The sequence below is a fragment of the Monodon monoceros genome, unplaced genomic scaffold (assembly GCF_005190385.1).
Source record: "Monodon monoceros isolate NGI ecotype Baffin Bay Population unplaced genomic scaffold, NGI_Narwhal_1 Super_Scaffold_2, whole genome shotgun sequence".
Taxonomy (NCBI): Eukaryota; Metazoa; Chordata; class Mammalia; order Artiodactyla; family Monodontidae; genus Monodon; species Monodon monoceros.
The window spans coordinates 90,219,133-90,231,570 of record NW_021703776.1 but is presented as its reverse complement, the minus strand read 5'-3'; the positions used below and the strand labels follow the sequence as shown (position 1 = coordinate 90,231,570).

The following is a 12,438-nucleotide window of genomic DNA, read 5'->3' as shown; positions in this document are numbered from 1 at the left end:
TCTAGCTTGATACTGTCAGTCTTTTAATAGGTGACCTTAATCCATTTTCGTTTATTGTGATTACTGAGTTACTGGCTCTTTGTTATACCATTCCTTTGTTTTTTTCCTCCCCTTTCCTGCCTTTCTGTAATGCCCTTCAACCCTTTTCACCCTTCTCTTGGGTTGAAAGCTATAGATTATAGTTAAGCTTAACATCTGGAGATACACGCTTAGTAAATTTTTCCCATAAAATCTGCTGCTGGTTCACTGCTCCTTCCTTTGTGGATTATATGTCTTTTTTCCCTCAATGGCCTTTAAGGTTTTGTCTTTGTTCTATTGTTTCACTACAATGTGTTTAAGTATGGATTCATTTGTAATTGTTTTTATTAAATAATTGGTGTATTAGGATTTTTAGAAAATACATATATGGTACAAAGAATAATGATATAGCAAATATCAAGTGTCACCACCCTGTATAAGATGAAAGGTGACTGCAGTGATACTCTTAAAGCCCTCTGTGTGCCCCTCATCTCACCCCTCCCCTCCTCCCTTGGAGATAATCACTACCTGAATTTTGTATTTTTCATGTTTCTGAAATGAATTCATTTTCACTGTTGGGTAGTGTTTCTTTTATTTAATGTACCACACTTTATCCATTCTATTGTTGATGGATATTGGATGAATGAGAAATGAGCTTTCATATTTTAACATTATTTGCTAAATCTCAAATTGTGTCCAGTAGAGAGTTGATCCTCACCTGTTGGATTTTTTTTTTTAATATTTATTTATTTGGTTGCACTGGGTCTTGGTTGTGGCTCGAGGGCTCCTTAGTTGTGGCATGCGAACTCTTAGTTGTGGCATGCATGTGGGATCTAGTTCCCTGACCAGGGATCGAACCCAGGCCCCCTGCGTTGGGAGTGTGGAGTCTTAACCACTACACCACCAGGGAAGTCCCTACTCACCTATTGGATTTTGAATTTCAGTAGCTGTATGTTACATTTTTAAGATGTCTAAGTAGTTCTTTTTTAATACTTCCTGTTCTTTCATTTTATGACATGTTTGTTTAGTAATTTCTTGTTTTACTTTTTAGTGGAAGTAATACCTTTGTCTATCTCTTCGAACATTCAAAACTCTTTCAGACTATTCTGTAAAAATAATTCCACCCACTGAGATTCTGTGTTCTGATTGTTGATTTTGTTGGTGACTTTTCCTATCATTAGATTTCTTCATGAGCCGTATTCTTTTTGTAGCCTCACTTGAAAGGGAGATTGGTTTCTTCTTTGTTTTTGTAATCTTGCCTTCTTTGCTCACAGAAGCCTTCTGTGCTTCTCTGTGTTGCCTTTTTCACTTGCTTGTACCTGGTTCTCCAGGACCCCCCAACTCAGAACTGGTGGTTTATCTTTTTATATCTTATGAGAAAATATATTTTGTATTTTATCACTACAACGTGTTTGGGGCAGAAGGAATTCTCAACATGTAAATTTATTCCAGCTTCCCCATTCAGTGTTTAAAACGGGGGAAGAGACGTGATTTGCTGAAATGCCTTCACTTCCTCATGCAGCTAACGTCCCTTCCCCCAGATTGTTTTCTGATCCTCCCCATTTGATGAGAGAACTCCTGTGAGTGGCTTTACTTACAGCTCTACAATCTTGCTGAGTTTGACTGGACAGGCCTCTCAACTTCAAGCTACCTTGTGTTGCACTGAATACCGCTTTGATATTTAGTTATCCGTTACGGTTAATGTACAGTAAATGTCGTAGTGCTTTCTGCCCGGCTTACTTTCTTTTCCCTCCTGCATAGACTGCTCTAGAAAAACTGGAAGGAGAGTTACAGGAAGCCAATGAGAACTATCAGGCTTTGAAGAAAAGCTTCCTAGAACTGACTGAATTCAAACATCTCCTGAAGAAAACCCAGGACTTCTTTGAGGTTGTAATTTGGGGACTATTTATTCAAGGGCCTCTTCCGCCAGAACCTCAAATTTCCATATCGACAACTGGCTGGTTTGGAATATGAATAAATTGCGCTGTTTCTGTCACATGGCTGGGCCGAGGGGGAGGGGGAGGGTTAGGGTGGCACGTGGTACTGGTTGAAATGAATGCAAAAATATTAAGGTGCTCACTAAAAAGTATGTGCCCCAAATGGCCCAGACAGAAGTGGAAGTCAGAAAAAAGCACCAGTTAGTTTGAGCAGGTTTGGGATTTTGGTAGGAAGAGACTGCGGAAGCTTTTTGATCTGTCAAGGGGCACTCTACCTTTTTTTTTTTTTGACACACACATAAATCTTTATTTAAAACAGAAAAATAGATCAGGTCTAAGCAGTCTACCTTTTGAATTCTAACTATTTGTGGAAAATTGAAATATCATTAAAAGCAGACAAAACTATGAGGTGTGGTTTTAAGGTAGTCTAAATACATTTAAATGAAAATAGTGATTCTTTGACTTTCAGACGGAAACCAATTTAGCTGATGATTTCTTTATGGAAGACACTTCTGGTCTCCTGGAGTTAAGACCTACACCTGCATACATGAGTGGAAAGCTGGGGTTAGTGAAACTCCCTGCTCTGAAGGTTATGTGTAGATGGCTCCCTGGTCCGTAGCTCAGTGCCTGGTGCAACATTTCCCTGAGTGTTTGAGTGAATGAATGAATGAATGGACAAATAGCGACCGGCATGAGGACTCTTTCACACGACTGTAAGGCCTCCACCAGTAATAAACCCAAGTTTAACCTGACCAGGTTAGTGGAGTTGCAGGTAGTGTTACCTTGTTTATGGTGATACTGACCTTCTTGGGTCTGAAGAGTGCAATGTGTGTATTGTCTCCACATGGGAAGGATGTAGTGATAATTGTTTAGATGGGGTTTCACAACTGTTCCCTGGCTTTGGAACAATTATGGGATACATGTTTTTGTTTTTTTTTTCCTGGTCTCTAAAATACTGTTTTCGTAATAAAATAGATTTGGAGTGTGAAGTTTGAGTGTAATTAGCGATGAGGTAGTTATGCAATCGTGTCTTCCACAAGTAGAGGTAATAGGATGTGATAATACCCACCAAAATGTGTGGTGATTCAAAATGGTGGGATTTCATTCAGTGTCCAAGTAAAACTGATGAAAATGAGTTTTAGAATTCTAGTTTTTTATTCAATAGGTACTTGGGGGCATGCTATTTGAGGCACTAGACATTGAATTTGAAATGGCAAGGAAAATATGTATTGAAGATATTTGATCAGAAGGTAATACAGAATCAATGTACATTTAAAGTAATAGGCCGGTGAAAGTAACCATTCTAAAGTTCATTTGAAAAGTTCGGATCAGAAATTATCTAGATACCTAGATGACTGTAAAAGCAGAGATGTATAGAAATCAATATATATGTTTCAGTTTTAGTACCTTATTTGTATAAACTCATAGAGGCCATTGTTGAGCAGATTGAACACTTGTTCCCTTTAGCTACAATGCTATAATGAATGGTCTATCATATTTTTAATTGCAAATAAGTGAATATATAGTATTGGGATGATTAAGGAAACCCGGACATGTCAAAAGAAACAGGAGGTCAAAAGGGACTTGGGGAAAGTTGGGGCTGGGATCCAGAGCGGCCTTGCGGCCCCTGCCCATCAGGGCTATGTCCTTACCTCCCGCTCAGAGGGAAGGTCATCCTCCACCTTGTGATTGCACATCTTCCCATCCTGCACCCCACTCCCTGTGCCTCAGTAATATGTCCTCTTCTGACTGCCCAGGTTCACGGCTGGTGTGGTCAACCGGGAGAGGATGGCTTCCTTTGAGAGGCTGCTGTGGCGAATTTGCCGAGGAAACATCTACTTAAAGTTCAGTGAGATGGACACAGTTCTGGAAGATCCCGTTACAGTGGGTATCTCAGCCTGCAGGAAATGTTTTCTGAAATTTTCTGTAGCCCCACCAGAAGGGTTTCATTCTCTCAAACACTGAGTCTTTAGCTCTATGAAGCTAATATCTATTTCCTTTTTTTCTCCTTTCTTTTCTTTCTTCCTCCCCAACCCCTCCTTTTAAAAAATACCCATGAAAGGACTGAGTCTTGTTAACACCTTGTAAATGTTCATTCCTCCAAATACCGTAGCTGTACCAGTTCCTGGAAACTTAGCTGTAGTAGTGCCACGTGGAATGGCAGCTGTGTCTTCATCACAAAGCACTGAGAACTGATTTAGGTCAGTGCGTCCCAAGCTCCAGTGTTCATGGGAGCATGAGATCTTGTTCAGTGTATCGACAGATTCTGATTCAGTGGGTGGTGGTGCCCGGGAGCCCGAATTTCTAATCAGCTTGCAGTTAGTTGCTGGTAGTCAGTGGGCCACACACTTTGAACGAAGATTTTGAGGGTCCCCTTCACTGAGTGCCACATGGTTATCGCTACTAAATCTGTAGGGTATGCTTCCTCCACCCTTCCGGCTAGTATTTAAATCCACTTACTTTTTAATTCCAAGAAGCTGGGCTTATTTCTAAAAGAGTCATAATCTTGTCTATAGTAGAGGCTAAAAAAATGTAATTTTAAGTTTTATTTCATGGAAAACAACTTCACTGTTAAAACAAATACAATTCAAAATAAGAAAAAAGCACTTGTTTTAAAAAAAAAAAACGCATTACCATTCTAATGTCTTTATTTTTTTCTTGTCTTTCTCTCTAGTCCATAGCCGTAGGCAGGTGTAATTTAATATGGTTGTAGTAATAGCATGGAAGTCATTTTTTTGTTGGCCTTCTCTTGATTTTAGATAACATAAATGCCCTCCTGTATTACTATGTGCCATTTATAAATATTAATTTAAAATTCGACATTGAATCATTCCTTTTCACAATCATGGTTTGACATGGAATAGTCTTGGTGGTAGAGAGAGTATTTACAAAGTAAGATGACTTTAGCCTCATGACATTGAAGATCACTGAACAGAGAGCATGAGATCAGAATGGATTCCTGGTTCTGGTGGATCCAGAGACAAAGAAGGATCTGAGAGATTCAGCAAAGGACTAGGGTTGAACTCCATGGTTGAAGGAACCTTTATTCCTTCAAATAATGTAAAACAGTCAGTTCCCCAAATCCTGAAATACTTCCCTGCTCCCATGAGCAACTAGCAAAGAGACAGTTCGTTCTGATATTATTTTCAGTTGGTGCCTCATATTTCCATTGAGTTGATGGGACATTAACCGTCGGTTATTAGACACTTTATTTCCAATTTTTCTCCAGAATATAGACACTGTGATAAGCACCTTCATGCATGTGGATTTTTATTTTGAAGTATTTCCATGGTATGAATTCAGGAAATAGGATTTCTGGCTTAAAGGGTGTGAGCATTTTCATGACCCTTGATAGGTCCTGACAAATGGCTTTTCATTGGGGTCATACCTGATTCCAAAGATACATCATACCCGAGTGGTGTGTGATGAGTGCGTTGGATTTGTTACCGCTTTTCCAACAATGGGTTTCATTTTGCCTTTACCCCCCCATCCCAAACTAAATAGAGTAAAGCAGCACATTTCTTTGCTTACAGTAAACGTTGAACTTTTCCAGATATTCTTGTGAAATGCATATTTTTTCTTTCTTGTGAAATGTCAAACTTGGACTTTTAAATTGCATTTAATCAGGGTTCTTACGGGCATACACTGAGTGTGTGAGTCCAACATTAGACCTGGCTCTACCTTTGTTAAATATCAAACACCCAGTCCCCCCTGAAATGTCAATGTTGTGTATGAGTTAACTCTGGTGAGCTAGGTCAGCTCTTTTTATTTTAAGCCTTTGCAATATCCTGGTCCCTCTCTTCTGGGTGTTTTCTTAACACACCTCTTAAGCACAGGGCTTAGAGCTGAACACAAGGCTCAGCTGTGATCCAAATAGTGTAGCAAACGGCAAGGTGGTCCCTTTAAGGCTGTATCGGCCTTCCTGGGGGCCCCGCCCAGCCTGCCTCAGTGGCCTTGCCCTCAACCATCATGAGTTACGAACTTGAATCAACTGGGAGAAGTTTAAGTTTTCCAATTTTAAATTTAGAAAATTTTAAAATTTTCTAAAAATATATTTTTCACTGTTTTGATTTTCCAGAGAGAAGAAATTAAAAAGAATATATTCATCATATTTTATCAAGGAGAGCAGCTCAGGCAGAAAATCAAGAAGATTTGTGATGGGTAAGTGGCTATTAAGGGCTTTTTTTTTTTTTTTTTTTTTTTTTTGCGGTACGTGGGCCTCTCACTGTTGTGGCCTCTCCCGTTGCGGAGCACAGGCTCCGGACGCGCAGGCTCAGCGGCCATGGCTCACGGGCCCAGCCGCTCCGCGGCATGTGGGATCCCACGCCCCCTGCATCGGCAGGCGGACTCCCAACCACTGCGCCACCAGGGAAGGGAAGCCCAAGGGCTCTTTTCATCAGCAATTTGGGTCAGAATTGGGTCAGGTTGTGTGCAATACATTGAATACAATACGTAGAACCTAGGGGAAGGCGGTCATCTAACCAAAGTGGGCAAATGATGGGTTAGCGGAAAAGGATGTGCAGAAGGCTTCTTGGCAATAACCCATGTGTGTCCTTTGAAATGTATGAAACACAGGTTTCGAGCCACCATATACCCCTGCCCAGAGCCGGCGTCGGAGCGCAGAGAGATGCTGGATGGTGTCAACATGAGGCTGGAAGATTTAATCACTGTGAGTGAGGCGTTCGGGCTGGTGACCCGAGCCGGGGCTGCCGATGGGCTACGTCTGCCATTTCCTTATAAGTCCTGTCTCCCAGGGCCCTTGCTCCAAGGCCGGCTGGAATGTCTGCTATGCTCTTCTGGCTGTTGCGGCAGGAGGCTTCATAATTAGGGAACAGTGTTCACTAAGCTCACGGTGATGATTCTGCATGTCAGTGATGCTTTGCCTGGGCTTAGAATTAACCACAGCCCTGGTCAACCTGCAGGTGCCCACCCCAGTCTGATAAAAGGAGGCTTTTATTGCCAGACTGGCCTAGGCCGCATCTGTGATATAACTCACTAGCCAATTAAGTCGACCAGCCAGTCTTGCTGATTCTTTTTCCACGGAATTGCCCAGTTGTGTGAGCCAAGCAATTAATTCTGTCAAGACAGTGAGTCTAGTTTCACATATGAACACGCCCCCAATTCATATCCTCTTCTCGAATCTGTCATCAGCTAGGATGGGCTCTCAACACATATGATTTTCTTCAATAAGCTTTGCAAGTAGTCACTGAAAGGAGCTGGGCCTACATCAAATCGCCTATTCCAGACCAGCCCTGTCCAATAGAACCCTGTGTGGTGGTGAAAACGTTATATAACCTGCAAGTCCAGTGCAATAGCCATGGGCCACATGTGACCACTGAGCACTTGAAACGTGGCTAGTGCAACTGGGGGACGGGATTTTTATTTGTGTAAAATGCGGCTGCTATTTTGGTCAGCACAGTTCTAGGTCCTCAATGAGTATCTTTAGAAATTAGGTGTGTGTGTTTTTCGAAACTCCTAGGCTAACAAACATCTTTATCTTCCCAGAAAAAGCTGTGTTTAATTGTTCTAATCCTCTCTGTTCCCTCTTTGTCACTTGTCAGGGAGACCGTGGTTCCCTGAAGCAATTACCCTTGAAGTCCTTTCCCCCCAAATACTCTGCTGGATTTTATGAAAACTGCACGAGGAGAATGGAAGTTATGCTAAACTTACATTTCGGATGACTTGAGTAGCCCCGTGTAGAGGTTACTGAAGAGGGTTTCTGTGTTGTATCACCAGAACAAAAACTAATTCCACTAAATAAATTCTGTGGGGGCCAAATTGCCTATTCATTCCTTCATTCATTAATTCATTAGTCATTTATTGGAGAGGTTATGTATGTAAGGCATTTTGATAGGTGTATTTGTTTCCTATTGCTGCTATAACAGGTTACCACAAACTACGAGGCTTAAAACAACAGAAATTTATTCTGTCACAGTTCTGAGGTGAAAAGTCTGAAATCAAGGTGTCAGCAGAGCCAGGCTTCCTCTGAACGCACTAGGAAATGATCTTTCCTTACCTGTTCTCCTATGGTTTGAGTGTTTGTATTGCCCCCAAATTTGAATGTCAAAAACCTAATGCCCAAGGTGATGGTGTTGGGAGGTGGGACCTTCCGGGAGGTGATTAGGTCGTGCGGGTGGAGTCCTCGTGGATGGGATTAGTGTCCTTCTAAAAAAGACCCCAGAGAGCTTGCTTGCCCTTTCTGCCATGTGAAGTTAGAATTTGAGGTCTGCAACCCAGAAGAGGGCCTTCACCCAACCGTGCTGGCATTCTGATCTCAGACTTCCAGCTTCCAGAACTGTGAAAACTTTCTGTTGTTTATAAGGCACCCAGTCTATGGTATTTCATTATAGCTGCCCGAGTTGACTAAGGCATCTTCCTAGCCTCTGGCGGTTGTCAGCAGTCCTTGATGGTCCTTGCTTTGTAGATGCATCACTCTGGTCTCTGCCTGCATCACACATATCTTCCCTGTGTGCCTCCATGTCCAAATTTCTTATAAAAACACCAGTCATACTAGAATAGCGCCCACCCTACTCCTCATTTTATGACCTCATTTTAACTCGATTATATCTGCAAACACCCTATTTCCAAATAAGATCCCATTCACAGTTACCAGGGGTTAGGACTTCAGCATGTCTTCTGGGGAGGACACAATTCAATACATCGCAATAGTACTCTAAGGAATTTAGAAGAAAAGGAAGATATAGTCCTTGCCTGAGGGTTTTAACCTCTAGTGGGGGAGATAAACTGCTCCTGAGAGTGAAAGGCCGGGTGAGAGCTGCAGGCCGGAAGAGGGGGCCAGGAGCAGAGGACGCCCCCGTGGCCGATGAGCCTCCATTGTTGCCACATTGTCTGGCATCTCCACGAGTGCCCCTTGTTTTGCTGTTGGTATTTTTTGCCCAGGTCATAACACAGACAGAGTCTCACCGTCAGCACCTCCTGCAAGAAGCAGCTGCCAACTGGCACTCCTGGGTCATCAAAGTGCACAAGATGAAGGCCATTTACCACATTCTGAACATGTGCAACATCGACGTCACCCAGCAGTGCATCATCGCTGAGATCTGGTTCCCGGTGGCAGACGCTGTGCGCATCAGGAGGGCGCTGGAGCAAGGCATGGTGCGTGGCGTGTGGAGCAGGAGGCGGGTAGTCACGTCCAGCCCTAGCAGCCTCTCTGCCAGGCCCTCAGCCGGTCAGCCTCCTAAGTCAAGCGAACCTCACCTGGTAGGATTGTCTCCTTTATCTTTGCGCCTTCGGTCCTTACCCGGGGCGTGGGCGCATGTTAGAAACTCCCACTCTTCTCAGCGTTTGATAAACATGCACCATTTCTTTGATCTTAGCAAGTGTGTACTGGGCACTGATGTGCCGTCGCTCTGCTAGTTATGCCTGTAGATACCACCTTTGTCTGGCTGGAAAGACAGATAACCAGGCACCCGCAATAACAGCCGGGACGCAGGGAGTGGATTGCTCCCTTGTGCCAGCCGCTGTGCTGAGCACTCAGTGCGCCTTACGTAACTCTCACCGCGCTCTCGAGTCACCCCTCTAGGCGTTCACTGTGCCCCAGGAACTGACCTAGGGCTGTGCTGGCAGAACAAAGGCCTGCTCTGATAGACTTTCTCGAAAGGGAGATAGACAGCAGGCTTGTCCCTAACTAATGTGATTTCAGGCAGTGAAATCATGGTGAACGGGAAGTAAAGCAGGGGGACAGTGAAGGGTGTGGGGAGTGAGGGGCCTGTCTGATCACCTATTCACCCCATTGGTGAAGAAGGGACCCTCTGCCCTAACTATTGCAAGCTGGCCAAACAGACGACACCTGATACTGGACAGATGAGGTTGGCCAGTTTGTCACATATACTCACGGCCCAGGGGAGGACACTGCACGTCACACAGGACCACATGGAGGTTGCACTTGGGACCTGCACTTGGGAGCAGAATGAATCAGCAGGAGCTATAGGAGAGGCAGGCTTTATAGTGACAGGAGGATAGGGGGACCCCTGTTTCCATGGGAGAATGTGATTATTAGCTTGTTTGAATGATTTTCTGGGGTGGCATGGAGGTGAAACTCATCGGGTTGAAGCCTGGGCAGTGTGCTGTTGGCCTGTCTGCTGGGAGAACTGGCTAGGTGGGGAGCCTTTCCTGTTAAGTGGGTGGCATACCTGGTGGGAGCAGAGGAACGCATGGCTTGGCCTTTGGGGCCCTGAAGCTTTAGGTCTTTCTAATACCGTTCTAGGGCTGTTGGGGAGAAGGCCCCTCTGAGCAGCTGGCACTGGAGCAGACTTTCCTGCACGTCATGGGAAGATGAGGCAGGGTGGGAGGAAGAGCTTTCGGGCTGAAGGGTCTGAAGGGACCCAACCTGGAGGTCGGGTTGGATGAGGAGATAGGAGCTATCTTTATCCCCTCTGTACAGATGAGGAAACCGAGGCACAGAGAATGGAAGTAACTTGACCCCGGTCCTGTAGCCAGGAGGTAGGATTTGAATGTCCCCACACTGTGGTCCAGTAACTACCCAAATGGGGCACTTACACAGAGCGTTTCACCCAGACTGGGAGGGGCAGCTGCTTCCCGGAGGAGTGCACGGGCTGAGCCGTGGAAGGGCGGTCAGTGGGCAGGTGGAGAGAGGTGGGGTGGCCAGTGGTTGGAGCTGGGGCGCGGCAAGTTGAAAGGCTTCGAGTAAGGTCAGGGAGAGGCTGCAGGGCAGGTGCTGGTGGACGGACTCTCTAGTGGTGTACCTTCCTGTGCCCGAGCGACACGGTCCAGTTTGTGTTTTAGAAACATTTCACTGCCGTGTGGGGCAGACAGCGGGCTGTGGGGGAGGGCTGCCCTAACGCAGGGTTCTGAACCCAACAGTGACATCCTGTAATCGTGAAGGGGCCAGACTCCTACAGGGCTACTTGGGACCATTTCTACAGCATCTCCAGTCCTCTGAGATAATTCCTTCCCGAGATCGGAGCAGAGGACCTGTGTGGGTAGGAGGTGAGGAGAGAAGTGGAAGGGAGGGGCTATCGTTATCATCATCACATAAGCAAAAGATACTTACTCCATGCCAGGCATTGTGTCAGCTCCTGGAGGGCATGTTTAGAAAAAAGAAGGAAGCCACAGTCCTTGCCCTCGAGGAGATCATAATCACACACATGAAAAGGCATGTAAGAATGGAGTGAGGATCTCCTCGACTTGCTGTGTGACCTTGGGGAAGTTCCTTAATCTCTCGGCACCTTAGCTTCCTCATCTGTAAAGTGAGGCTTGTGGTGATACCTACGTCATCGAGTTGCTAGGAGGATGGCTGAGCACTCATTTAGTTGGTGCTAAGTTGTACTGAGTGTACAGGTGGTAAGCACTGCTGGAGTTTGGAGTGACCAGAAGGTTCCTGGGGGCTGAGCTGGAGAATTGTTAATGCTTGGAGAAGGGAAGAAGAGAGAAGCCTAGTGTGGAGTTGGCTGATTTCCATGGAGAAGTAGTGCGGGTGAAGGTGTGAATACAGGATTAAATCAATGTTGTAAAGAAGTCTGGATTATAAGACCAAAGAGATTTGATTTCATTCTTTAGGCAATGGGAAGCCTTTGAAGAGTTTTGAGTAGGAGGGTAACATGACTAAAGTAGTGATTTTTGTTTGTTTTATTAAAAGAAGGATTACGCGGTCTGGAGTAGGCACTAAATGGAAGGGAAGGAGACTGGAGTCCGATGGTGAGGCTCGGGGCCAGGCTGGTGGCTGTGGGAATGGGAAGAGGAGGGACTTAAAGGGGACGATTAGCAAGATTTGGTGATTAACTGAATCAAGAGAAGAGACAAGTCTCGTGATTCCAAAGTGTCTGGAATCTGGAGATTGGAGATTACTGAGAGGTCAGGGGAGGACCTGGCTTTGGGGCAAGTTGGTGAGTTCAGTTTTAGGCTCCTGGATTTTTGTGGGGTTGTTGAGACATGCGTGTTTGAAAGCCTAGGCAGGCAATGAAAAGAGAATTGAAATTTCAGAGAGGGTCAGGGCCATTGGGAATCTAGGAACAGAATTAGGAAAGTGAGTGAACTCTTGAGAGAGTGAGTAGGAAGGAAGGAGGGAAGAGTAGAGGGCTCAGAAGTGTGCATGACATTTGCAGGAGCCGGAGAATGGAAATTACCAGAGAATCAGGAGGAACTCTACTCTCTTGACGCCTCTCCTGTAAGAGGAATGAGAAGAGTACTAACTTTACAGATGAGATCATGAGTCTCAGAGAGGTCAGAAAATTGTCCCAAGTTCACCCAGTAAGTGACGGCAGCAGGAGTAGGACTGTGAGATGTACCTGCTGACACCTAGCCTACGGCTCTCTTCCTTACATCCTCTTATATGTTCTTTTTGCAGGAACTGAGCGGCTCCTCCATGGTCCCCATCATGACTGCAGTGCAATCTAAAACAGCTCCTCCCACATTTAACAGGACCAATAAATTCACAGCTGGCTTCCAGAATATTGTCGATGCATACGGTGTAGGCAGTTACCGGGAGATGAACCCAGGTAAAGGG

The 12,438-nt window shown here is 44.9% G+C and overlaps 1 protein-coding gene across 3 annotated transcripts in view; it reads left to right on the top strand.

Annotated features, from left to right (window-relative positions):
* ATP6V0A4 (ATPase H+ transporting V0 subunit a4) overlaps positions 1 to 12,438 on the top strand; it is a 72,734-nt gene that overhangs the window by 31,792 nt on the left and 28,504 nt on the right. For all 3 annotated transcript variants that reach the window (XM_029233270.1, XM_029233272.1, XM_029233271.1), the window contains 7 exons: positions 1,780 to 1,905; positions 2,425 to 2,519; positions 3,713 to 3,839; positions 6,034 to 6,116; positions 6,531 to 6,624; positions 8,856 to 9,068; positions 12,280 to 12,430. In XM_029233270.1, coding sequence (XP_029089103.1) covers positions 1,780 to 1,905; positions 2,425 to 2,519; positions 3,713 to 3,839; positions 6,034 to 6,116; positions 6,531 to 6,624; positions 8,856 to 9,068; positions 12,280 to 12,430 — 889 coding nt within the window. The remainder of the gene's footprint in view (positions 1 to 1,779; positions 1,906 to 2,424; positions 2,520 to 3,712; positions 3,840 to 6,033; positions 6,117 to 6,530; positions 6,625 to 8,855; positions 9,069 to 12,279; positions 12,431 to 12,438) is intronic.